Here is a 24,830-nt window from a genome sequence, read left to right on the forward strand (position 1 = left end):
TTGATCTTAGCCAAAAGGCCGAGAAGCAATTTTTCATAAATATTCTTAGCGTAAATATGTTAAAAGCTAAATGATACTCAGTCACAGTCAGTGAACGGTGAAGAATATTTCTCTGTTGTCTGGAGAAATATCTTGGTAACAACTGATTTCTCTAGAAGCAGCTGTTATTTCAATGAAATCATGTAAAAGATAATTAAAATTCACTGACATCTCAAATGCCTTCCTAGTTTGTCAGAAAATAAAGAGTACCTATGAGTTGTAATCTCTGTGCTATTCAATACCAGGACAAAGACAGTCATGATTAGGCCTCTGAACACCTCACTAATATTACAAAAGTTCCTAATTCACTTACGAATTAAGGGCTTCCATTTGATTGTTGGCAAAGGAACAATTGCATATTCATTATTGACAGATTCCAAGGCCTTGGGACTTGTAGGAAACTTTTCTGAAATTCTGACTGATGACTGCAGATACAGCTGACCTCTGTACATTCCTGAGTCAATGAAAACAGTATCAATTATGTTTAGAATCAAGCACCAAGGATTTTTTTCAAAAAGGGTCATTTTGATTTAATAAAATTAGATTAATTCCAGGCATTTCTTTATGTGCTACAAAATGCTTTTCAAAGAAGAATCAAGCCCGAAGCACTCAAATGTGACCCAAACAAAAATAGGGGCGGAAAGTTATATATAAGTTACAATGTTTCTCACTGAATAACAATTTTCAGCAATTACTGGAAAACTCTTCTAGTAGGGAAGTTCAAAGCAATTAATCCAGATGCAAATACAAACGTAGAAGGTTTTAGACTCTGAGGATATATGAGTAATTCACAACATACTGTATGATGGCAACATTTCTTTCTTTTTTTAAAGTTTTTTTCTCTTTTTAATGTTTATTTTTGAGAGAGCGAGCACATATGCACGCACACGTGCACTCGAATGGGGGAGAGGCAGAGAAAGAGAGGGACAGAGGATCCAAAGCAGGGTCTGTGCTGACAGCAGAGAGCCGGAGCCGGGGCTTGAACCCACGAACCATGAGATCATGACCTGAGTCAAAGTCAGACACTTAACCAACTGACCACCCAGGAGCCCCAGCAACATTTCTAAGCCTTTTTTTTTTTTTTTTTTTTTTAATGTTTATTTATTTTTGAGAGAGAGAGAGAGAGAGACAAGAGTGCGAGCAGGGGAGGGGAAGAGAGACAGGGAGACACAGAATCTGAAGTAGGCTCCGGGCTCTCAGCTGTCAGCACAGAACTCAACATGGGGCTCAAACTCAACGGACCGGACTGCGAGATCATGACCTGAGCCTAAGTCAGACGCTTAACTGACTGAGCTGCCCAGGTGCCCCTCTAAGCCTTTCTGATATAGGTCTCAGAGGAAAAGAATATGCCATGGTAATTGAAAGTTTCAGAATTGGATAAATGGATGGGGCACCTGTGGCTCGGTCAGTTCAATGTCCGACTTCGATTCAGGTCATGATCTCACGGTTCGTGAATTTGAGTCCCACATTGGGCTCTGTGCTGATAGTGCGGAGCCTGCTTGGATCATCTGTCTCCCTCTCTCTCTGCCCCTTCCCCACTCACGCTCACTCACTCTCTCTCTCCCCCAAGAATAAATAAACATTAAAAAATTAAAAAAAAAAAAAAAGAAGTGGATAAATGGAAAAAAACAGGAATGTAAATCAAAGTATAAATCTTAAGGGCAACCTAAGCCAGAGACTGTATTTAGGAATTACAACTACTATAGGCACCGCTGAAGTAGAAAGGAATGATGTAGGAATAAAACCTAAATGTCAGTATGTCCTGTCACTAGATAAGAGACATCTACTCACCCAAGTAAACGCTGTTTTCTGTGGCTCCTCGAGCAGCTTCTACAATGTCTTCTTCATCTTCTAAAACTTCATCATTAGATGCATAACTTGTATCATCAAAAAGACTGATGGGAATGACTTTTCCGTCCTTAACCAACCAGGCAGATGCAATGGGAGTACAAAACTAAACAAAAATGGACAGGAAATTTTATAGAATTTCAAGCAGTATCTACATAATTCAACTCCTAAAATGACATTTAAAAATCACAATTGTAAAAATGTTTCCAGCTTAATGAGGTATAATCGACAAATAAAAAATGTATATATTTACAGTATACAATGCCATATTTTGATACAGTATATACACTGTGAGACGATTAGCACAATCAAGCTAATTAACCTATCCATCGCCTCACATCATTATTTTCGCGTCAACATTTGAAATCTACCCTCATTTCACAACATACACATATATCAAATCATCACACTGTGTAGCTCAAACGTACATAGTTTTTATTCATCAATTATACCTCAACAAAGAAAAAAACATTTTTTTAATCTACCCTCAGCAAATTTCAAGTATATAGTACCATTAACTATAGTCACCACACTGTACGTTACATCCACAGAACTTATTCATCCTGCATAACCGAAACTCTGTACTCTTTGACCAACATCTCTCGATTTCTCCGGCTCCCCAGCCCCTGGCAACTACCATTCTACTCCCTGCTCTGTGTGTTCAACTTTTAAAATTCCACATGCAGGAGATCATGCCCTGTTTACCTTTCTGGGCCCGGCTTATTTCACTTAGCATAATGTCCTCCAGGTTCATCCACGATTTCACAAGTGACAGGATCTCCCCCCCTTAAGGCTGAATAATAGCTCACTGCGTATATACACGCACCCCATTTTCCTTACCCATGCCTTACTATGGACGCTTAGACTGCGTCTCTATCTTGGTTATTGTGAATAATGGTGCGCTGAACATGGCAGTGCGGATATCTCTTCGAGATATTGATTTCACTTCCTTTGAATAAATTCAGAAATAGGATTGTTGGATCATATGGTAGTTTTCTTTTTAATTTTTCAAAGCCCCTCCGTGCTGTCTTCCATACGGCTGCGCCCATTTACGCTCTCAGCAGCAGCGCACGAGACTGCGAACACCCTCACCGGCACTTGTTTTCTGTAGCCTTTTTCAAAGTAGCCATCCTAACGGGTGTAGAGCCGCACATTTCTTAGGGCAGAGAGAACAGGCTGAGAATCTAAAATGAGAGATATTTCCCTCTACCCAATAAGTTTGGTCAAACTGGGAAAGGAAAGCAACGTATTTATAAATTCTCGGTGGGTTTAGGTACCTGGTATTCCCATTCCAGATGTCCTCCCTTCTTATTAAACGCCATAACCTTCCAGTCTGCAACCGACACCTTTATCACTGTGTCCATCATGGCAGCTTCCTGTTCTTCCACATCTGAAATAATTTTAGACCCTTCTTTGTTCCCACTGGGCTTTAAGGTGCTTTCAATAAATCCGGCTCTAGTTTCCATGTCTGGAATATACCGAAGTTCAAAGTGGCCAACACTGAAATTCCACCTTAAATTTACAAAGGTTTGTTTTAGAAATTTACACTTAAGGAAAGGGATCAAGTCATAAAGAACTGTTTAGTAAACACTAAAATTTTGTGAGGAGACAAAGAGTAACTCAACACAATTTTCTGGGAGTGCTTTGCTGATTTATGCCACAAGAGGGCATCACCTTGTCCTGATCTGTTAGAAACCTGGGATCTGAGTTGTAAACTGACAATGGCTATGGGACAGATTTTCTCTCAAAAATTAACAAACGTTCACATTTCCAAATCAGAGCGATTTTCTCAACACACACCAAAGTTACCTTAAAATGAGGCCAGCAGCAGTGTGCTTTGTCAATTAAATTAAAGCCTGGGCACATTTCATTCAAGTGCAGAGACATTAATTCGTCCCAATAAATCAATGTACACAGCACGATAAATGCATCGGTTTTGTATTTGTATGAAAACATAGCCCCAAAAGGCAATGTAATTCAGTGTACCAAGACTGAAGGTCATACCACCTCAGCTCCAATCTCAAATCTCTCCCGAGATCTGTCAAGTCATTGAACCTTTCCTGAATTTCAGTGTCCTCATCCATAAAGTGGCAGTAACAATGTTTCTTCTGCAATTAATACACAGATCACTTAACTTTTGACAGTATAATGACTTGTCACTGAGATAGAAAATGACCTAATAATCCTGACATCTATTAAAAAATAAACTTAAGGAACATGGATCTTAGACCCCAGACTCTTCTTATTTTGGTAACTCAAAATTCTGTTGAGATGGACATCTGTTCCTGTTGGTGGCTGGACACCCAGCAAGCACTCAAACACTTAAGGAAACGAAATCCCAGGGGCGCCTGAGTGGCTGTCAGCACAGTCCGCTTTGGATCCTCTGTCTCCCTCTCCCTACCCCTCCCCTGCCTGCTCTCTCTTTCTCCCTCAAAAATAAATAAACATTAAAAACATTTTTTAAAAAAAGGAAACAAAATCCCATCAGGAAAAAGAAGGTCAGATTGCCAGCAGATGCAAAGCCCTACTCACAGTCCAGTGAACATAGAAATACATTCTTAACTGATTTTAAGAAAACAGGAAAGGAAGCTGAATTATATTGCATCACATTAGATAATATCTGAAAGTCTGGTTCACTTTCAAAAGATAAAGATGAGATCTCAAATTATTTTTACTATAGAGGCAAGTTAAAATTTAAATATTAGGTAGGTTAAAGAAAAAAATCAAGCATGTGATTTAGGACCAACATAAGTAATCCAACCATCTTGGTTTTTAACCCCGTATTTAAATGTAAAAATTACATAAGGAACTCATTATTTCAAAAAGGAAACAAAAAGGCATTTGACCAAATGAATTATACTTCAACGCTTTAAGAAAATAGACAAAAATGTTATTTTAAAATTGGGTTGTCAAACACACTATGAAACTACTGACTAGAGAGAACTACAGGGTCAAAGAGGCCCAAGTTGAAATAAAGTGCATTAACTCTGTCTTAAGAGCTTTTCACTGATCTGTATGATCAGTGAGGTTGCTACATTCATCGTATGGGCCTTCCTCTGGTTATCATCTCCAGAAGCATGTGGTGGGAGTCTCGACTCAGGATTTGTTAAAAACCACGAGACCATTTTCATTTATTTATTATTATTTTTAAAATGTTTATTTTTGAGAGAGGGGGCACGTGTTTTGCGCACAGGGGAGGGCCAGAGAGAGACGGTGACAGAGGGCTGGAAGCAGGTTCTGCGCTGACGGCAGAGAGCCCGATGTGGGGCTCGAACCCACAAACCGTGAGATCATGCCTGAGCCGGAGTCAGATGCTTAACCAAGCCACCCAGGTGGCCCCCATGAGGCCATTTTTAATTTAGGGCCTACATTTCTCTTAAAAGAGCTGTTTTTCGGGCAAGAAAACAGTTCAGGAAATTTCCATAAAGAAAAAAATCTGATAAATTTGGGTTTTGCTGAACTAATGATCAACAGCCACATCATCTGAATACATACTTCTCATTGCCACTGCGAGGTCCAACAGCTCTAACGGTTTTCTGGGAGCGCTGCAGAAGCAGGATGTCTTCTTGTTCCATTTCATCATTATCCCACTGGCGACAACCCAGAGCTGAGCAGATATACCTCACCTGAAAAGACAGACAGAAATTTTGTAAAGAATACATACGTTACAGGAGATCGGAGATATTAAAAGAATCTATATAATTTATAAAAGAAATTGTGGGGATCTGTAATACCCGAGTATTAAGAAACATCGGTTAGGCTACCAATTCCAAAAATGAGTTACTTAGAACTACAAAAGAAACAATAAATATTTCTGGAATTATTAAGGGAAAAATCCTTATTTTAAGGATTTAGATAATTTTAGTTTTATTTGGGGGATTTTCAAGGATGATACACGAGAAGACATAAACGGTTGTGATCTCTTAGCAAGAATTTCATTAATAAAAGTCCAGGTGTATTAAAAAAACTGGCCTCAGAGTTCCCATATGATGGAAGAATTTGGTTTTTAAAGACGTAAATCTCTTTTAGTAGCTATACTATTTAAAAGTACCTCCTTCAAACCTTCATTAGAAAAACAAAGAAGGACTCTTAGTATGATCTGAGCTAAAATCTTCACAGAAAGAAGCATATGTGCTAGAATACTCGAATTTTGCAGCAGCACATCAAACAGAGAACCAGACGATAGGGGTCAATTCCACTGTCTTAGAGATGAGAATACTGAAGGAGATAGACGGTCACAAGGCCTCCTCAGTACAAAGCAGATGTGGGTAGTGGAGAAGGCAGAAAAGCATCTGCAAGAGCAAGAGGGGGCTATGGGCCTAACCCTTAAATAAGGAATCGTTAACATGTGAGAAAGTCAAGGGGCAAAAGGTCATTTTTCTATTCTTCCTTGTTCTAGTCTTAAGGCTATATACAAAATATTCACACATCAAGGTTAAGAGTTAAAAAAAAAAAAGATTTTTACCTTTCTTTAAAAAATAAATTTTTTAAATGTTTATTTATTTTCAAAGGAAAGAGAGACAGAGCATAAGCCCGTAAGGGGCAGAGAGAGAGGGAGACACAGAATCCGAAACAGGCTCCAGGCTCTGAGCTATCAGCACAAAGCCCAATGTGGGGCTCGAACTCACTAACTGTGAGATCATGACCTGAGCCGGAAGTCAGACGCTTAACTGACTGAGCCTCCCAGGCATCCCAAGACTTTTACCTTTCTAAAAACGATGTATTTAATTAGTTACTCCTAATAAGAGATTTATATAGTAAGACCAATCTTAGAAGCAGATGATGGTTATATCCTGAAACCTAACATTAGAGAGAGTCTAGGTCTCAATGGTATAACTTTATCTGCACACAGACCTAAGTCAAATTGAACCTTGGAAGTTTCTCAACTTTTAAAGTTTCAAGTTTTCTCATCTGTAAAATAAATACAACTTTCCTCTTGGATTACAGGATCAAACTAGATAAATAAGTAGCAATTATTCTTATTGGGATTATTATTAATATTTGGAGGGTTCTTCATCTGTCCAAATGGAAACAAGAATGTGTGACCTCTAGGAACATCATGAAGATTTCAATATAACGTATGAAAAACACAACTGACACACACTAGACCTTATTGATTCGTTCTCTTCCTCCTGCTTTTCCTGGCTCTGCTGTTTATTCTGTTGTCTCGGATACATTTAGTTTTCTTAATAATATTTTGCCCTTTCTACTTTGTAATTCATTTATTTAAACAAATAATATCCTCAGGGAAAAATAATAAACCTCAGCCAGTAATAGTATAGCTTATTAAGTTATTTCCTCTTGCCCTATTTATTCTGATTCCTCCCCAAATAATCCAACATTTTCACTCACCTTTCCACTATATGCACTGAGTCCGTATGTAGTGAGAGACTTTCCTCCAACCAAAACAACATCGTCTCCAAATTTATAAGAAGATTCAAGAAGTGATTCAACTGTAAAAGGAACAGTTTCCATGCTCTCACGGTCCCGGTCCCACTGAAAGAGGTCTCCATCCAGGGAAGGAATGATCATCTTATTCCCAAATACCTAAAACAGAAGGCAAAATTAAAAAAAAAATATTTTTTATTTTAATGTTTATTTATTTTTGAGAGAGAGAGAGAGTGCAAGCGAGGGAGGGACAAAGAGAGGGAGACACAGAATCCGAAGCAGGCTCCAGGCTCTGAGCTGTCAGCACGGAGCCCAATATGGGGCTCGAATGCACGAACTGCGAGATCATGACCTGAGCCGATGTCGGCCACTTAACCGACTGAGCCACCCAGGCGCCCCCAAAACAGAAGGTAAATTTTAAAAGGGATCATAACTTTACAAGTAGTGACAAAGAGCTGGAGTCTTGAGCCTGATGTTCTCTAGCCTCCTTCTGAGCAGCATGTGGAGAGGCACAATTTAGCAACCAAGAGCAACGTAAAAAGAGCTGCCAATCTCTCCTGGGGTCTACGCGTAATACTCTAGCACGGTTTTCTCAAACTTTGTTTGTGATGGGTGTCCCATAATGATACATGAGCTACCAAAAGAGAGTTTTGTGATCAAGTGAATTCAAGGAGAGGTTACAGCAATCCATATGCTAATATACAATACGTTTTTCTAGCAAACAGATAGTATATGCAGTATTTTCCAGACCTGTTTTATCCAGGGCAATTACTATCATAGGCTCAGATCCATGGAACACAGGTCAATTCAAGCAGTATCCCATCTTTTATTTATGTTCTCAAATCTGCTATGAGCCGGAACCCTGGTAACAAAGCTTACTGATTTTATGCTCTTAGTTGTCCTTCCTTCTTTTAACAATGTGTATTGAGAGCCTACTATGAGCTGGGCATGAGTATGTTGCTTGGGGAGAGACCGCTGAGCAAAACAAATTAAAAAAAAAAAAAAAAAATCACTGCCCTGTGGAGTTCAAACTCTGGTGTCAGGAGACAAACGACATAATGAATAATCACAGTATATGAGGTGATAAATAACACAGGAAAAAATAGAACAAGATAAAGGGAGACTAGAAATGTGTGTGGGAGGGGAGGGGGACTGTCAACAGGGAGCACAGGGTAGACCCTACTGAGAAAGTAACATGTGAGCAAAATCTCAACTTGGGCCAGTTAACCATGCTGACATCTGGGGAATAGCCTTTGCAAAGGCCATAAGGTGGAAGCACACCCTCCACTTTGGAGGAAGCACAAGGAAGATGGACAGGCTATAGCGGGAAGGGCCGAGGCATGGAGAGCAGGCCGAAGGCAAGAGATGTGATGGCTCCAGTTAGGTTGATAGCACCAGAGGTACTGCAGGGTGTCAGATCTGGAAGGCCAAGCCCAGAGGAGCTCATGGGGGATTCCCTGTATAGCATAAGCAAAAGAAAAGAGTTCAGGGTAACTCTAAAGGTTTTGGCTATGAACACCTTGTTTCTTGAGAATGGGTATTAGTGCATGGCTTTGTGACACTGACCTTTTGGTATTTCAAATATATACGATTTGACTTAACTTCAGCTAAGGACAACACTGTTTTCCTGATCATCCAGGCCCAAAACTTGAGAAAAAGAGAATATAAAAGAAGTATGGGTTTAATCAACAACAACAAAAAAATTGCAAATAAAATGTTGACCTTAACTTTTTTCTAACAAAATTTCTCTTTGTATTTCTTTGTTCCTCAATCCTATCGTTAAAGAGATACTTACTTGAAAATGCCCATACTGTCACTAAAAGTGTTCACACATCCTCCCTCCCTCTAGCTCGGCCCCACACCCTGGGATTCTAAAGGGCTGGTAGAAAACCACTATTCTACTTCTCTCTTTCATTTCCTAGTTCAAATCCTTGTACCTCCTGCCTGAACTATTATAACAGCCTCTTTACAGTTCTTAACTGGCAATTTCCTCAATCTAAACTCTACCTATCTTCTAGATTAATCTCTGAGTCAGAGTTAAGCTTGTTATGACATTATTCAAAAATCTTCAACAGTTCTGTATTATCTTATAAAGACCCCAAATCCTAAATCTGATATTCAAAGTTCTCTAAACATGACCTCAAACAACCTTTTCTTCCTCCTTGTCTTCTACTATTCCCTACACGGGCAAAAATTGGGCATCACCACTTAAGCATATTTGTTACTGTTACTGTTTCAGTTATGTCATTGTCAATGTCATTTCTTCTTCCTGGAACACCTTCCTGTACCAAAAATGCCCACTGAAATCCTATCTGGCCTTCAAGTTAGCTTCACTTATGTTTTTGCTTTGAAAACCAAGAAAATTTTAGCAGTGTAAGATTGCTGACAAAAAACTGCCCATTCCTTAGTACTGTACCTTGCTTTCCGCTCTATGAGCTGAGACAGCACTACATTCTCAAGAACTGTTTATTGTACCTCTAAGAAATACTTACCCCATATGCTAATGCTTCTACGTTTATGTTTACAACGTGTATACAGGGGCTGTGAAAGCAATACACCCAAACCTAGTGCCTGGGTTGTGTTATCCAATTCTACTTCCCACCAAAGGAATCAAGGCTCCTCAGAGAAATGTCTGATTCCAAGGGCTGGGGCAGGGTAGGCACAAGATGAGACTTTAGAATCTTACTATTCTAGAGAGTAAGGATATGTTCAAAACAGATAGAAGTATACCACTGACCAAATCTGGTCACTGAGCAATTTAAGGACCAAAATAATTGAGTACTGAATTATAATGTACTGAAGAAGAAAACAAAAAGAACTCGTGAGTCCATACTGATAACAAATAGATAAATAATACATGGGGGAGAAGGGAGGGCTGTTACTGCAATAAAATGCTAAGTGTCTACTGGCAAATATGACGGGAGGGGTGAAAAATTAGCATTTTGCAACCATCACAGTAAAGACTGCATCAAGCAAAATTCAGCAATGGTGTTAAGTCTAAGGAGGTGGAAATTTGGATGAGGAGTAGGATATTTGCATGGTCTTAAAGTGTCTCCCCACGGACTGTTTATTAGTTACAAGAAACTAAAAATAGAAACAAAAGCAAAAAAACTCCAATAATTATAGAGTGGAGAATTTAGATAATACCTTGACCAGATGATCAAAATTAACATCATCAATAAGTGACAGATGTGATTCCCTAGGAGAGGACACATCACCTACTCAGTATTCTAAGCCAAGAATGTATAATCTAAATAACCAGGAAGCACTGGATAAGCACAAAATGAAGAAATGTCTATTTTTTTAAATAAAAGGGCAGAGAGACTGTATTCTTCAAAAATATCAATGTCAGAAAAGACAAAGTCTGTAGAAAAATCTACATTAAGAGAGCCTAATGGGACAAGTAAATGAACTACCTGACCCTAGACCAGAGGCTACACTAGAGGTAAAGGACACTATAAAAGACATCACAGGTATCTTTCGGAGATATTGTGGGTTTGATTCTACACCACCTCAATAAAACAAGTCAAATGAACTTTTGGTCTTTCAGTGCCAATAAAAGCTATGTTCACACTGTACTGTAGTTTACTAGGTATGCAATAGCATTATGTCCAAAAAATAACATAATACCTTAATTAAAAAATACTTTATTGCTAAAAAATGCTAACCATCATATAAGCTTTCAGCTAGTCACAGTCACTGATCACAGAACACCATAACAAATACATGACAACGTTTGAAATATTGCAAGAATTACCAGTGGTGACACAGAGACACGAAGTGAGCAAATGCTGTTGGAAAAACGGTGCCGACAGACTTGCTCAATGCGGGGTTGCCGCAAACCTGCGATTTGTAAAAACAGTATCTGTAAAACACAGTAAATGAGGTATGCCTGTACTAGGTCAACTGATAAAACTGAAAAATACAGACATTAGATTAAAGTATCGACATGACTTTACGAAGTTGATAACTATGCTGTGATTATGTAAGAGAATATCTCTATCAGAAATACAAGTGAAGCATTTAGAACAAAAGGCCATGATGGATAGCTGATTTATCTCTACACGTTTTAGGGGGAAAAAAGTGTGTAGGAGGGGTCGGGGGAGGAAAAAAGAGAGAAAGAGAGACAACTCAAATGATAAAGCAAACAAGATTTGGGGTAAGTGAGTCTGGGTATATAAAGGTTGGCCCTTTCTTGTTATCATTTTTATTCGTGCAACTTTTTGTAGTTGGAAATTACGTCTAAAGAAGAGGTCAAAAAGAAAAGAAAGGTAATAAAATCTTGCAGGAGCTCTGTAATTAAACTCAGAAGGCGATACCATTAGCAAAGGTTCATCTTGATTCTGGGTATTTAAAGATCTCCAACTCTTACTCTTTATTGACAAACATTTGATTTTAAATAAATTCTTGAATGGCACCAGTATGTATACCACCTCATATGACCTCAGAGTTTTCACGTTACTATTTTATCCTTTTTTTTTTTTAAGTGTGTTTATTTTGAGAGAGAGCAAAGACACGGGTGTGCGTGTGACTAGGGGAGGGGCAGAGAAAGAGGGAGAGAGAATCCCAAGCAGGCTCCTCACTCACTGCCAGCACAGACCCTGACATGGGGCTCGAACCCAAAACCGTGAGATCATGACCTGACCCAAAATCAAGAGTCAGACGCTTAACCGACCAAGCCACCCAGGCACCCCTATTCTTTGCTTTCTTATTTTACTTTTTAAAAATTAGGGGCGCCTGGGTGGCGCAGTCGGTTAAGCGTCCGACTTCAGCCAGGTCACGATCTCGCGGTCCGTGAGTTCGAGCCCCGCGTCGGGCTCTGGGCTGATGGCTCAGAGCCTGGAGCCTGTTTCCGATTCTGTGTCTCCCTCTCTCTCTGCCCCTCCCCCGTTCATGCTCTGTCTCTCTCTGTCCCAAAAATAAATAAACGTTGAAAAAAAATTTTTTTTTTAAATTAAAACTTTCCTTTTTATCTTTTGTAGAATGTCCAACTTGAAGTTGTCATTAAGAGCGGATTTAGGTCATTAGTATACATACCCTATAAAAACAATATGTAGGCAATATGATCTCCCATTCTCCCATTTTGAATTACCTATCAGTTAGAAAATCAAGTATTTACTGTTGTCTCTCTTTCGTATTATGTTAGGTATTCTCTATCCTATTTACTAGAATAGTAAATTCAGATTATGATAAAGTTAAAAAATGGGTAGTTCGGTCGTCTGGTCAAGTCAACAGCAGCACTAGTTAAGGACAAACAGGGAAAGCAGGTGTGCATCACTACAAGAAAGAGGAAGAGGGGCTAGAAGGTCTGTAGTAAACAGATAACACTTATTTTGACTTGTTTCCTCTTCCATTAACAACCTCTTTTCTCCTAAAACACTAGCAGATCCTTAGGAAACACAATGGCTCCTCAGTGCAAAAAATCAAAAACTAAAAAACCACTAACAAAAAACTGCCCAACTAATACAGATTAAAATTCGTTTCTGTTTTAAAGATGATCTATATATATGCCTCCAAATGTAAAAGAAAACAAACATCCTGCTATTAAAAATATGGTTTAGGGGCACCGGGTGGCTCAGTGGGTTGTGTCTGACTTCGGCTCAGGTCATGATCTCACAGCTTATGAGTTCGAACCCTGCGTCCAGCTCTGTGCTGACAGCTCAGAGCCTGGAGCCTGCTTCGGATTCTGTGTCTCCCTCTCTCTCTCTGCCCCTCCCCTGATCGTGTGCACTCTCACTCTCTCAAAAATAAATAAACATAAAAAAATCTTAAAAAAATATGGTTTAGTGCTCGCTTTGGCAGCACATATACTAAAAAAATTATACACATATATACATATATATATGGTTTAAACAACCAAGAAGATTTGAGGTGATTGACCATATTGAGAAGAACTGCCTTATTTTAAAAGTTAGACGTTCAACAGCGTTAACTCAGTGAGAAAAGTGCAAAACCCAAAACAACAACAAAAAGCATTCTATGATTCAGGACATCATGTCGTATTTCTAGATCGTGATTTTAAAAGCTCACTTTGAAAGAGCTGCTCTTCACTAATTGGCTGCTGATGAGTCATACCCATGGCCGCTAACCTTTGCACTGATCTTTGTAGAGTCTTTCAGGCTGCATATGTGAAAGCAGATGGTGCTTTTCCTTGAGAGCCACAAGAAATGATGTATGCATGCGGTTCAGGTAGTGAGATGACATCACCCCTCACAAGAGCATTACCTCACCCTCCCAGCATAGGAATGAGTCACTCGATAGTCAGCTGCAAATCTCTTGGTAGAAAAAAATGTAGGTTACGGTGATGCATTTTTACATCCCACTGATTCGTCTCTGCAAGCAGCTATTTGTTCTGATTCGCTGCTCTGCTTCTCACACTAATTGCGTGACTTGCTTCCTCCATCAGTCACTTTTTAAAAATATAAATTCTTGTTGTTTTATGGTTTCCAACCCCCCCATTTGTTTTTTCCTGTGCATAATTTTAAAATGAAAGGTTGTCACACTGGTGGGCAAACTCAGTACCAAAGAGCCAATCAAGATCTTTATCCATGCAATCGCAAAGCAGTAGGGTGAAATAATTCAATTTCTATTTCTGAACAAAACCTAAATGGCATAATGAATACCAGTGGCACATGTAATCAGGGAGTGCTATTTGAAATCAGAATGTGAAAATAAGAATTCCATTTCCAAGTGACAGGAGGAACTTCAACCGAGAAAAATGTAGGAAGTGCTACTACTCCAACAAATATAACCAGAAATAAAAACAAAAATTCTTCTAATTATATAAAATATATTTTTTAATTTGGTTCTTCCTTCTTTTTCTAGGTACCACGCACCCACCACCGCCACGGACACATATATTTTCTGGGGTACATTCAACTTTAACTTATTCTGAACATTTTGAAACATGTAAAATAGAAAGAGACTAATAACCCCCCATGTATCTATCACCCAGTTTCAACAATTACCAAATTTTGCCAATTGTTTCGTCTGTTCCCCACCCACCCACTACACATACTTGTTTACTAGAATGATTTAAAGTAAATCCCAGACATCATGCCATTTCACCTACAAACATTTCAGTATTTATTGCTGAGACGTAACTACCCTGCCGATATCACATTTAACAGAATTGAGAGTAATCCCTTAAAATCATCTAATATTTAAATCTCCTTGACTGTCTCAAAGATGTACCATACAATTGGTTTGCTCCAACAAGGAACTCAAACTCCACATATTACATTTGATTCTTTTTTTTTCCCCCACAAGAACCCCTTAACTCCCTTTTTCACGCACTGATTTACTTGAGACACCAGACTATTATTCATCCTATGTCCCACAGCCTGGAGTTTGCATGTCATTTAATTTGTTCTTTTGTCCCATTTTCTGAAAAGTGTGTGATTAGACCTGGCGCTTTGATCTGATGCAGGTTGGATTTTTTCGATAAGAGTACCTCATAGGTGGTGCTACATACTTCCTATTATATTGAAGGCCAGCAAACTACAGCTTATAAACCAAATCTGACCCACTGCCGGTTTTTATCAGTAAACCCTGATGGGAACACAGTCACACCTATTCATTTATGTACTGCTTTCTTACTACAACTACATAGACCATCTGGTCCACAAAGCCCAAGATATTTACTCTCTAGCCCTTTACAAAAAAATTTGCCAACCCCTGTGTTATGTCATATTTGTTACTAGTATTCATCAGTAGATTTGGAGGACTCAGCCTGACCCCTCCATTTTAAAGTGTTCAATCAACTTCACCATTTTAGTATCAACTGATGACCTATTATTTCAATAAGGGGAATAAAACAATGATTTCTAATTTTATATTCTTTCTGAATTTATTAGCAAGAACTTTCCCTCGTGTAGTTTTGGAAATGGGATTTACATGCACTATTACTTTCTCAAGTAGAGAACATTAAACACTTTCAAATCCAAAAAGTTGCATCCAGTGTGTTCCCTAACTCAGAAAGAGGGAAAAAGAACATGCTGGCCCTGAGAGCTACAAAAGCCAAGTCCCAAGTACAAGTTTAAGAAGCAATAAAGTGAAAAGGGAGGAGAGGGTAAGCAAAAGGGGTGATAAGAAGCATGTGGTAAGACTCAGGCTTATCAACAGTAGAGATAAGGAAGAATGAACACAGCCTGTAAGGGAAAAGGAAAAGGAAAAAACAATTCTAGAATATTCACTAAAAGGGCACACATCTCTCTCCCACCTCAAGAACTCCAAGCATCTCCAGAATAATGCAACAGCTGATGCTTCTAATGATGACCTCAAGGACTAAAAACACAAAATTCACGAAGACTGGGAAGATGTAAAATACATGAAAAACACTCCTTTGGAAGCGTTAACTTGTTGACTTTTTTTTGTTATATGGAAACCCCTTTTTCCCTGAACAATTCCTTTCCTGGCCATGCTAGCTGTTTTGCTAACCTAGGTAGGGAGACAACAGCAGGCATCCAACATATGAAATGGAGCCGGGTCCTCGGGGTGATGAATGCACCTCCTCCAGCCTCATTCCTGGGTCCCTGCCTTCGCCTACTGGTTGCTACGTGACCTTGGACAAAAACTAACACTGCACCGTTTTACAAAACTTCTCACGTTAACTGACTGCACTTGATCTGCAAATTCAGTCTCCCCAGCTGTTTTAAAAGGTGTGCTTTTTGGTTCCCAGACCACTGATGTTTCTACTGCTTTGGGGATCTACAGGCCTCCTGCTTCTCCCCACTCCTGTCCCTGTTCCCCCCAGTTCCTCTACAGTCAAAACAGAAAGGGATTTGGACACTCTCTAGAATTCAATTGACCAAAGGAGGATGTCGTGGTCAATGAGGAACAGGTAGAGAGAGGAAGAGCAGGAGCGCGTTGACACGTGGTGAGTTCCCAGAGACTGAGACGGCTCTCCAGGTAGAGATGTTAAGGAGGCATTTGCCTGAGTCGGTCTTCAGCTCAGAGGAGAGGTCTGAGCTGAAGAGAAAACTTAGAACTGCTGCTGTCATGGGAACAGAGGCACAACCTCCTTGAAAGAGAGTAGGGTGAGAAGATGACCCACACCCAAACTTCTAGAATTCTAACATTTAAAAATCCCGGCAGGGTGATGAGTCAGGGGAGACTGAGAGAAAAAGGTGCCTCAAGTCTACTGGCTTTAGTAGGATTTTAGGGACTCTCCTGTTTTCTTCCAGGTTCTGTTAGTTGGTGTGAATACTTTACGAATGTTTATATATATAAATACTTCCCCAGTTTGAGGTGACTGGGTTGAAATACAAATGCCTCACTGAGACAACCTTTTGATTCATCAGAGTCTCACTGGAAGTCTCAAAGCAAAAAAGAACGTCAAGAAATGCTTTCCGTTTTGACTATGGAGGAATCTCTCCCACTTAAAATCCGTCAAGGGCTTCTGATGGCTCAGGATAAAATCCAAAATGTTCAACACAGCTTACTAGACCCAGTATGACCTGGCCCTGGCCCCGCTCAGCAGACTCATATCTGCGACTGCCCCCAACCCTTGTCTTTGCTGCCTTTCCTCTCCTTCTCTCAGCTCCTTGAGCACACTGTGATAATTCCCACGGCAAGGCCACCACACAGGCTACTGCCTCTCCCAGAGCAGTCTCTCCCCACCCCTCTGCCCATCTCTTGCCTGGACAGCTCCTTGTCCTCTTAGATCTCAGCTGTAAACTGAGATCCCTTCCGGGGAGACTTCTCCGGCCTCCTATCCAGGCAGGCCGGGCACCTTTGCGAAGGCTCTCTAGGGTCCACCCTTCCATGTGGCAGTTACCACAACTCAATTACATTACTTACGCTGTGATTATTTCATATCTGTCTCCCCAGCTGGCTCCACAAAGTGCCACACGAGTTCCACGAGGGCGAGGGTCTCATCTATCCTGGGCACTGCTGTGCCCCAGTGCACACCCTGTCAGGCTCCTATGGCACTAACGATAAGTTCTGTTTTGGATGTGTTAAGTTCAGGTACCTTTGACTTTTCCACTAGGGATGTCTAAGAGGCAGTTAAGCGCTCACAGTCTGCTGAGCAGCATGCAAAGTCTGCTACGTACATGATGTCTTTCAGCAATTATTCTGGATAAAGCACATTAAGAATTATGATTATTAGTACACAAAACACAAATACATTGGTAAGTACTGAAATATTTCAAAAAGCATGAAGCATCGGAAAGAGGGCAAGGAGAAGTCCAAAGATCTAGGGTTGAGTCTCAGCTTTACTACATCAGTCACATCTCTGACCCATTGTGAGCCCTAATTTTCTGATCTGAAAAACAGAGGCTAGTAAGAGTATTTATTTTACAAGGCTATGTAAGGCTGAAATATGAATGGGTTTGGCATCACTTTGCAAACTACGAAGTACTAATCAAACAAGACTTGTTATGTAAACCTAATGTTATTTTGAACCTCTAATGTAATTCATGTGTGCATGCGTATGTACGTATACTTATTAAAAGTGTTTAAAACAAAAATATAAACTCTTAATCTGAATACTTGTAAATTCATCCTGAACCTTCTTTTATTTTCTATAAATAAACTTCAGAAATAACTAAGGTTCATGAACACCAGATTTCAAAAGTTTCCAAAAAGCCTTTAGAATTTAAACAGCTGCTCCAAAAGTAAATTCACGGAGAAAGTAGAGAGCTTAATTATGCCATGTCAATTATTTCTTTCCCAATCCTGGATTTACAACCCCCATTTAAAAACAAAGCCTTGGGGGGCGCCTGGGTGGCTCAGTCAGTTGAGCGTCAGACTTTTGACTTCAGCTCAGTTCCTGATCCCGGGGTCTTGGGATAGAGCCTCGCGTCAGGCTCCATGCTAAGCACGGAGCCTGCTTAAGATTCTTTCTCTCTCTGGGCGTCTGGGTGGCTCAGTCAGTTAAGCATCCAACTCTTGATTTCAGCTCAGGTCATGATCTCACAGTTCACAGGTCCGAGCTCCATGTTGGGCTCTGCGTTGAAGGCACAGAGTCTGCTTGGGATTCTCCCTCTCCCCCTCTCTGCTTCTCTGTGTTCTCTCTCTCTCTCTCTCTCTCTCAAAAGTAAATAAACATTAAAAAAATAAGATTCTCTCTACCTCTAGCCCTCTTCCCTGCTCTCTCTCTCAAATAAAAAAACAAAACCAAAAAACCAAAACCTCAAAACTAAATAAAGATGAATTCAATATAAGAATTAAATATATCAAACTGTTACCAGTCTTAAATTTACCAGAAATCTCTACCAACCATAAATTCTCTTTTATCACATAGACATTCTGAAGGACTGTAAAGTACTTTATTGATCACAAAGATGAACAATATTAAAGTTAACAGGCATATTTTTGTATATTTTAATTCTTCAAAAATGATATATTATATATGGAACATAAAATGATAACTTTTAATAAACCAAAATGAGCAACCTACCAAATGACTAGGTACCAGAATTAAGTATTTGTGACTTTAAGAGAAAAAAAATGTTGAAGCATTGTGCTAAGGAAACACTTTTTCCCCCCCTGAAAATACTGAAATTGCTGTGATGGGGAGAATGAAGGAATCCTTTTTGCTGAAAGTGTTCCTGGGCATCGTACCTCACAGACTAAGGAAGGGGACATGGTTAACAACTAATTAGATGATCTAACACGAGGGATTATGAGAACTTTCAGCAGATCTGGGTATTAGTCAGAGAAGGCATCCCACGTGACATGCTTAAGAGGAAATGTTTTGTTTTTTGCTTAAAAAAAAAAAAAAGGAAATGGAGAAAAAAACAAATCCCGAAGCAATGTGTTATTAGTTATCATCAACAATTGTGAATTAATGCCCAAGAGCATTGAGATACTACATAGATAATTATTTAATTCATTCATTCTTTCTTTCCTCAACCTATAGTGAACCTATAGAACAAAATACCTCAAGGAAAACTATCAGACTCACTTTGTAAGTGTACTTTTTGCATTCATGATGAAAAACACAGATTTCAGTAACTATCTCTGCCTTCATTTAGATCATTATACATTCATGAAGTAGATAATGTGCATGCAAAGTCAATTTCCTAAAAAATAGGGTCAAATCAATTTCTCACTCGGCAACATGCATGCTAGAGTAAACTAGTTTACTTCACAGCAATGCTTTCAGCCGTGCGAAGGGATTAATAAAACAAAATTGAATCAAAGCATGGTTTTATTTCTATAATTAAAAGAAAAGCAATTAACCTAAGCAATTATTTACATATTGGCTTGCTACATGACTGAACAGTGACTTTTCCAAATAAACCGCAGTCTTCAATGACACCGTCAGGCTCAAAATATGCTAGTTTGTGTACAAATGAAAAACTGCAAAATGACCAGACATCTTTCAGTGTAAATTAGAGAACCTTTAAAAGAGATCACCGATCCTCTTTTAATAAAGCACCACTCAAAGGGTCTACTGATGGATTCTTTGTGAACAAATCAAGTTAACCATTAAAAGTATGCCTTTTCTAAAGGATCCCCCTACCTACGAAGGCCTTTCTCAATGAATGCATTCTGATGAGGGGTAGGGAGGAGGCTGGAAAGCTCCAGTATCATAGCTGTCTGTTTCTGCACCTGTCTGAAACAGAAAGGCGGTGTCCCTTGGGGAGAAACATGCCAAAAATAAGAAAAAACCCCAAACTCTAAGTATAGACTTATAATAGGGTTGTTTGTTCTTTTTAAGAGGGGGAAGAAAAAAGGCATTTTAACAGAAAACTGAAACAAAAAAACAAATATGGTATCTCTGAATAAAGAAAAGGTAAAGGTATTATCTAAGGAGAAACGAGTTACATGTATACAATTATGCATCCTAAATAAAGATAAGGAAGGTCTTTGTAATTAGGAATATGTTCCAAGACATAGACAAATAGATAGTTCAAGGATATTATATCTACTTAGATTTGGTGAAGTGTGATCCAAGTGTCACCCAGATACCCCAAAGCAACACTATGCTAATACGCTACAAAACAAAATTTAAGACAACCAATGAGGAACCACAGCGAAATCTCTTTAGTGCTTTTTCAAGGTTTAATCTGCATATAAATAACCAGAGGAAAGCAAATCAGACTTCACTTCAGGTGGTCCTTCGAAAAATTAAAAACAAAATTCTTAGCTATTATCATAAGCATTAGGCTTAGAACCTAGGGCACAACTGTTAAAGCTGATGGAGTGAACTTAGGTTTACCATTTATTCTCTCTCTCTCTCTCTCTCTCTCTCTCTCTCTCTCACACACACACACACACACACACACACACCAGTTTTAGCTTGGTTTATTATCAGTATTCTTTTGAGAAAGTTTGTAAATTACCTAGTCAAGAGGAAATAATGGTAAATCAGATCAGGCATCTCAACCACCCTGCAGCACACAGGTGATCCTAAATATTATATAATATTGTTTTTAATGGAGCTGTCAGGGGCGCCTGGGTGGCGCAGTCGGTTAAGCGTCCGACTTCAGCCAGGTCACGATCTCGCGGTCCGTGAGTTCGAGCCCCGCATCAGGCTCTGGGCTGATGGCTCGGAGCCTGGAGCCTGTTTCCGATTCTGTGTCTCCCTCTCTCTCTGCCCCTCCCCCGTTCATGCTCTGTCTCTCTCTGTCCCAAAAATAAATAAACGTTGAAAAAAAAAATTTATAATGGAGCTGTCAATCTCACCTATCCTGTATGTTAATTTTTTCATTGACATAATAAAAACACCACTAAAAGAACGTTAATATACTATTTTATATGCCCTTTACATTAGAAAAGTTTAAGGACAATATCATCAGAGCAGGCCAGGAGGTAATGAGATATGCACCTAATGGCAATTTCTAATGAATTTGTGCTTTGTTTTTTAAAGCCTTAAATGTGGTTTAAAAAAAAAAAAAAAAAAAAAAAAAAGGGGAAGTTGAAAAGTTCCTCTCGATAATTTGGGAGTTTCATGTATCCGATGCTACCTGATTCCTGAAGTTACGACAATCTTTAGGATTTAGTGTAGTCCCATAATTTTACAGAGAAGGAAATTAAAACTCTGCTGAACTGAAGAATTTAGCCAGGCCACATAGTCAGTGAACAGAAGAATCCAAAGGAGAACTCAGGTCCCTGAGTCCCAGCCCCTCCTCCACAATCCCACACAGCACGAGAAGTTCCTGTGTGGCTTTATTTTATTATTCCAGCAAAAGTGCATGTGATTCATCACTGACTGCTCTATCATTAATAACTTTAAAATTATTTAAACAGTCAGGGCACCTGGCTCACTCGGTCGGAAGAGTGTGCAACTTTTGATCTTGGGGTCACGAGTTTGAGCTTCACGTTGGGAGTAGAGATTACTTAACACATAAAAGTTAACAAAAATTATTATACAGTCTATCAAATTCTCTTCATTAGATTCATAAGTAGCTTTACCAATTGCTGTACAGGGAATACACCTTCCCCGGCCTTCTGGGTTTCATCTGTTTCTTCTTCATACCACTCTTTTTTTTTTTTTTTTTTTTTTACATTTATGTATTTTTGAGAGACAGAGAGAGACAGAGAGTGAACAGGGGAGGGGCAGAAAGAGAGGGAGACACAGAATCCAAAGCAGGCTCCAGGCTCTGAGCTGTCAGCACAGAGCCCAGGCGGGACTTGAACCCGTGGACCGTGAGATCATGACCCGAGCTGAAGTCAGATGCTCAACCAACTGAGCCACCCAGGCGCCCCTCCTTCATACCACTCTTGATGAAAGCTTAGAAAGACTGCCATTCTAATACAGGAGTCCCCACATGGAGTCATGGATCTATCTATTGTCACCTGGGTGGCTTTGGCTCTATCTCCAGGCCAGTTCCTTCCACCTGCTGTATCTACCCCTCCTCCCTACACTACCCTTCTCTACCAAACGCTGAGCTTCAGAAAGAGAAAATTAACTATTTCTCACAAAAAGTTAGGGACCTTCGTAAAATATTTTATCAGATGCATTTAAAAAGGTATAGTAACTCTATGTGTCATATTTAGGGCATTTCAAATAGCAGTTTTTGAGCCTCTTTTTGCGGTATTTTGTCCAACTTGTGAGCACAACTTGTAGCTGTTGGGCAACGCACACCCTACTGAGTACCAGAGGACTCAAGCTCACGCTACATTCCTGTTGGCCTTCCAAATATTCTTATACTATTTCTATCATACACTAGCTCAGCAATTCTCAAACTGTGGCCTGTGGATGCTTTTACAAGTGCAGAGAGTCAAAAAGTTCTGCGGCGAAAGTGTTACTTGCTTTCTCACTGGGGTGATATCCGCACTGATGGTATAAAAGCAATGGTGACTAACACTGGCAGCGCCTTAGCACGCCATCGAGCACCCAACCACTGGTCACTGCGTTTCTCACCAGCACACACTTGCGGCAAAAAGAGAGAGAGAGAGAGAGAGAGAGAGAGAGAGAGAGAGAGAGAAAAGTTTCACTCGGGAATGTTCCGGTGAAGCGATAAAAAGTTGATTTCATTCATTTGGGACCTGAGTACACGTTTTCACTCTTCTGGTGTGACTGACGAGGACACACTAGCACTTTAGCCACACGCTGAATGAAACACGTCTTGAGGAAAAAGCGCTTGTGTGACGGACTTTGGGGGCTGTTTGTTCACAGGGCGCCATTTCTACTCGAAAAATTGAGGGGATGTGATGGTTTTGAGAGCTGGGTACCTGTCAGACATTTTCTCAAAAATACACAAAGTGAACCTCTCACTGCAAAGAGAACAACTGACCATATTTGTGGGAAAAAAAAAAAACCAAAAACCAGTTTTCAAATGAAAATTCGAATTTTGGAAAACCTGTATCTACCAATGTAAGCTCAATAGTTTCCCAGTACTTAACTATTTTTCTGATGAGATCAGTGGTGATAGTAACACATTTAAAAAAAATTTTTTTTAATTTACATCCAAGGATAATAACGAATTTGATCTTTAAATATTCTATAAAGAAACGTGTCAACATCTGGAAGATCTGTATAACTCACTGAATCAATATTTGCCAGATGATGTTAGAACATCATGCATGAGTAAAAGGCAAGACAGACAAATGGATGTTAATGTAAAAGAGTACAAAATGTTCATTGATACGGTTTCAGATTCTACAGTGCAAATAACCTTTAAGAAACTTCCATGTGTTTTGGTAGAGTATCAAAAAAGAATGACCCAATCATCTGAAGAGGCTTCTAAACTACATCTCCCTTGGGGCGCCTGGGTGGCGCAGTCGGTTAAGCGTCCGACTTCAGCCAGGTCACGATCTCGCGGTCCGTGAGTTCGAGCCCCACGTCAGGCTCTGGGCTAATGGCTCAGAGCCTGGAGCCTGTTTCCGATTCTGTGTCTCCCTCTCTCTCTGCCCCTCGCCCGTTCATGCTCTGTCTCTCTCTGTCCCAAAAATAAATAAACGTTGAAAAATAAAAAATAAAAAAAAATAAACTACATCTCCCTTTTCTAGCCACGTATATGTATGTGCCTGGATTTTCTTCTTCATATAGTTCAGCCAAAACAACAATGCAACACATTGAGCGCAGAAGCAGATATGAAAATCCAGTTATCTTCTGCCAAACCGGAAAGTAAAGAGACTTATAAAAATACAAAACAAAGCCATGCTTCTTACCAAAATATTTTTAAACTGGAAAATATTCTTCATAAAAATATGTTATTCATGCTCTCATCCAATGGGTTCATTTTTAAAAATGATTTAATAACAACTCTTTTTAAAATTTCTTTGAGCAGCCTGAGTTTGTAAAGGGGAGGTGCACACAGGATGGAGAAATGGCTCCAAAGCCCGAAGAATGGAGTATGGTCAGGCAGGGCGCGGTTTAATCCCAGCTTTATCGTCTAATCGTCTAATCGTCTAATCGGTCTGCAATTTCAAGCAAATAACTTCTCTGAGCTTCAGCTTCCTCTTCTACAAAATGACCCTAACACATCGGCCACAGGAGGATCTTTGTGAGGATCACACTGTGTGTAAAGTACCTAACGTGTATATTACAATGCCGGGAACAGTGTTGTTGTCATTAGCGTTATCTACGTAGAGAACACGTAGTCTCAAGAAATGGTCTCAAGAACTTGGGGCAGCCGTAAAGTCTAGAAAACCTATTATGTTATCCCAGATGGGCAGTATCTTTCGATTTTCTGTTCCCACAAAATAGAAAATGAAAATCTAGGTCTGAAAAGAGGCCTCAGGCTTCTTCCCCTGCATGGAAGGTGGCCAGTGAGCTTTTCATTTACTGTTTCAGGGTGACACAGTGAAACTTTGGGAATATGCTTGAGATTCAACATTTCAAAGTATTTTATCCAAAGGGTCTAGGGTTTGGGGTACGTGGGGAGGAAAGCACTTAAAACAAGAGAGCCCTGATAAACCACAGGAAATGAGAAAGTTGAACTGTACCTAAGAAAACAGCTAACGTAGCTTAAACCCACTCAACAGCGCTCAGGGCATCATAACTATTTGCATTCTACTTTGTCATACCATGCAATTTATCTTTCGTTCGTGAGTATATTTTAGTTTGCAAACACACACGTGCTTTGTACCACCACAACACACTGTAATATTACCTCAGATGTAAACAGCTTACAATCTTCTGATTTTGCTGATCA

General features: G+C 39.6%; 1 protein-coding gene across 2 annotated transcripts in view; it reads right to left on the bottom strand.

Moving 5' to 3' along the window:
- The window catches only part of EIF2AK3 (eukaryotic translation initiation factor 2 alpha kinase 3), a 69,247-nt gene that overhangs the window by 30,498 nt on the left and 13,919 nt on the right, over nt 1–24,830 (bottom strand). For both annotated transcript variants that reach the window (XM_045054540.1, XM_019827552.3), the window contains exons 3-7: nt 7,240–7,434; nt 5,383–5,513; nt 3,165–3,399; nt 1,831–1,993; nt 353–493 (exon numbers count right to left, since the gene is read on the bottom strand). In XM_045054540.1, the coding sequence (XP_044910475.1) occupies nt 353–493; nt 1,831–1,993; nt 3,165–3,399; nt 5,383–5,513; nt 7,240–7,434 (865 nt within the window). The remainder of the gene's footprint in view (nt 1–352; nt 494–1,830; nt 1,994–3,164; nt 3,400–5,382; nt 5,514–7,239; nt 7,435–24,830) is intronic.

The sequence above is a fragment of the Felis catus genome, chromosome A3 (genome assembly GCF_018350175.1).
Source record: "Felis catus isolate Fca126 chromosome A3, F.catus_Fca126_mat1.0, whole genome shotgun sequence".
Lineage (NCBI taxonomy): Eukaryota > Metazoa > Chordata > Mammalia > Carnivora > Felidae > Felis > Felis catus.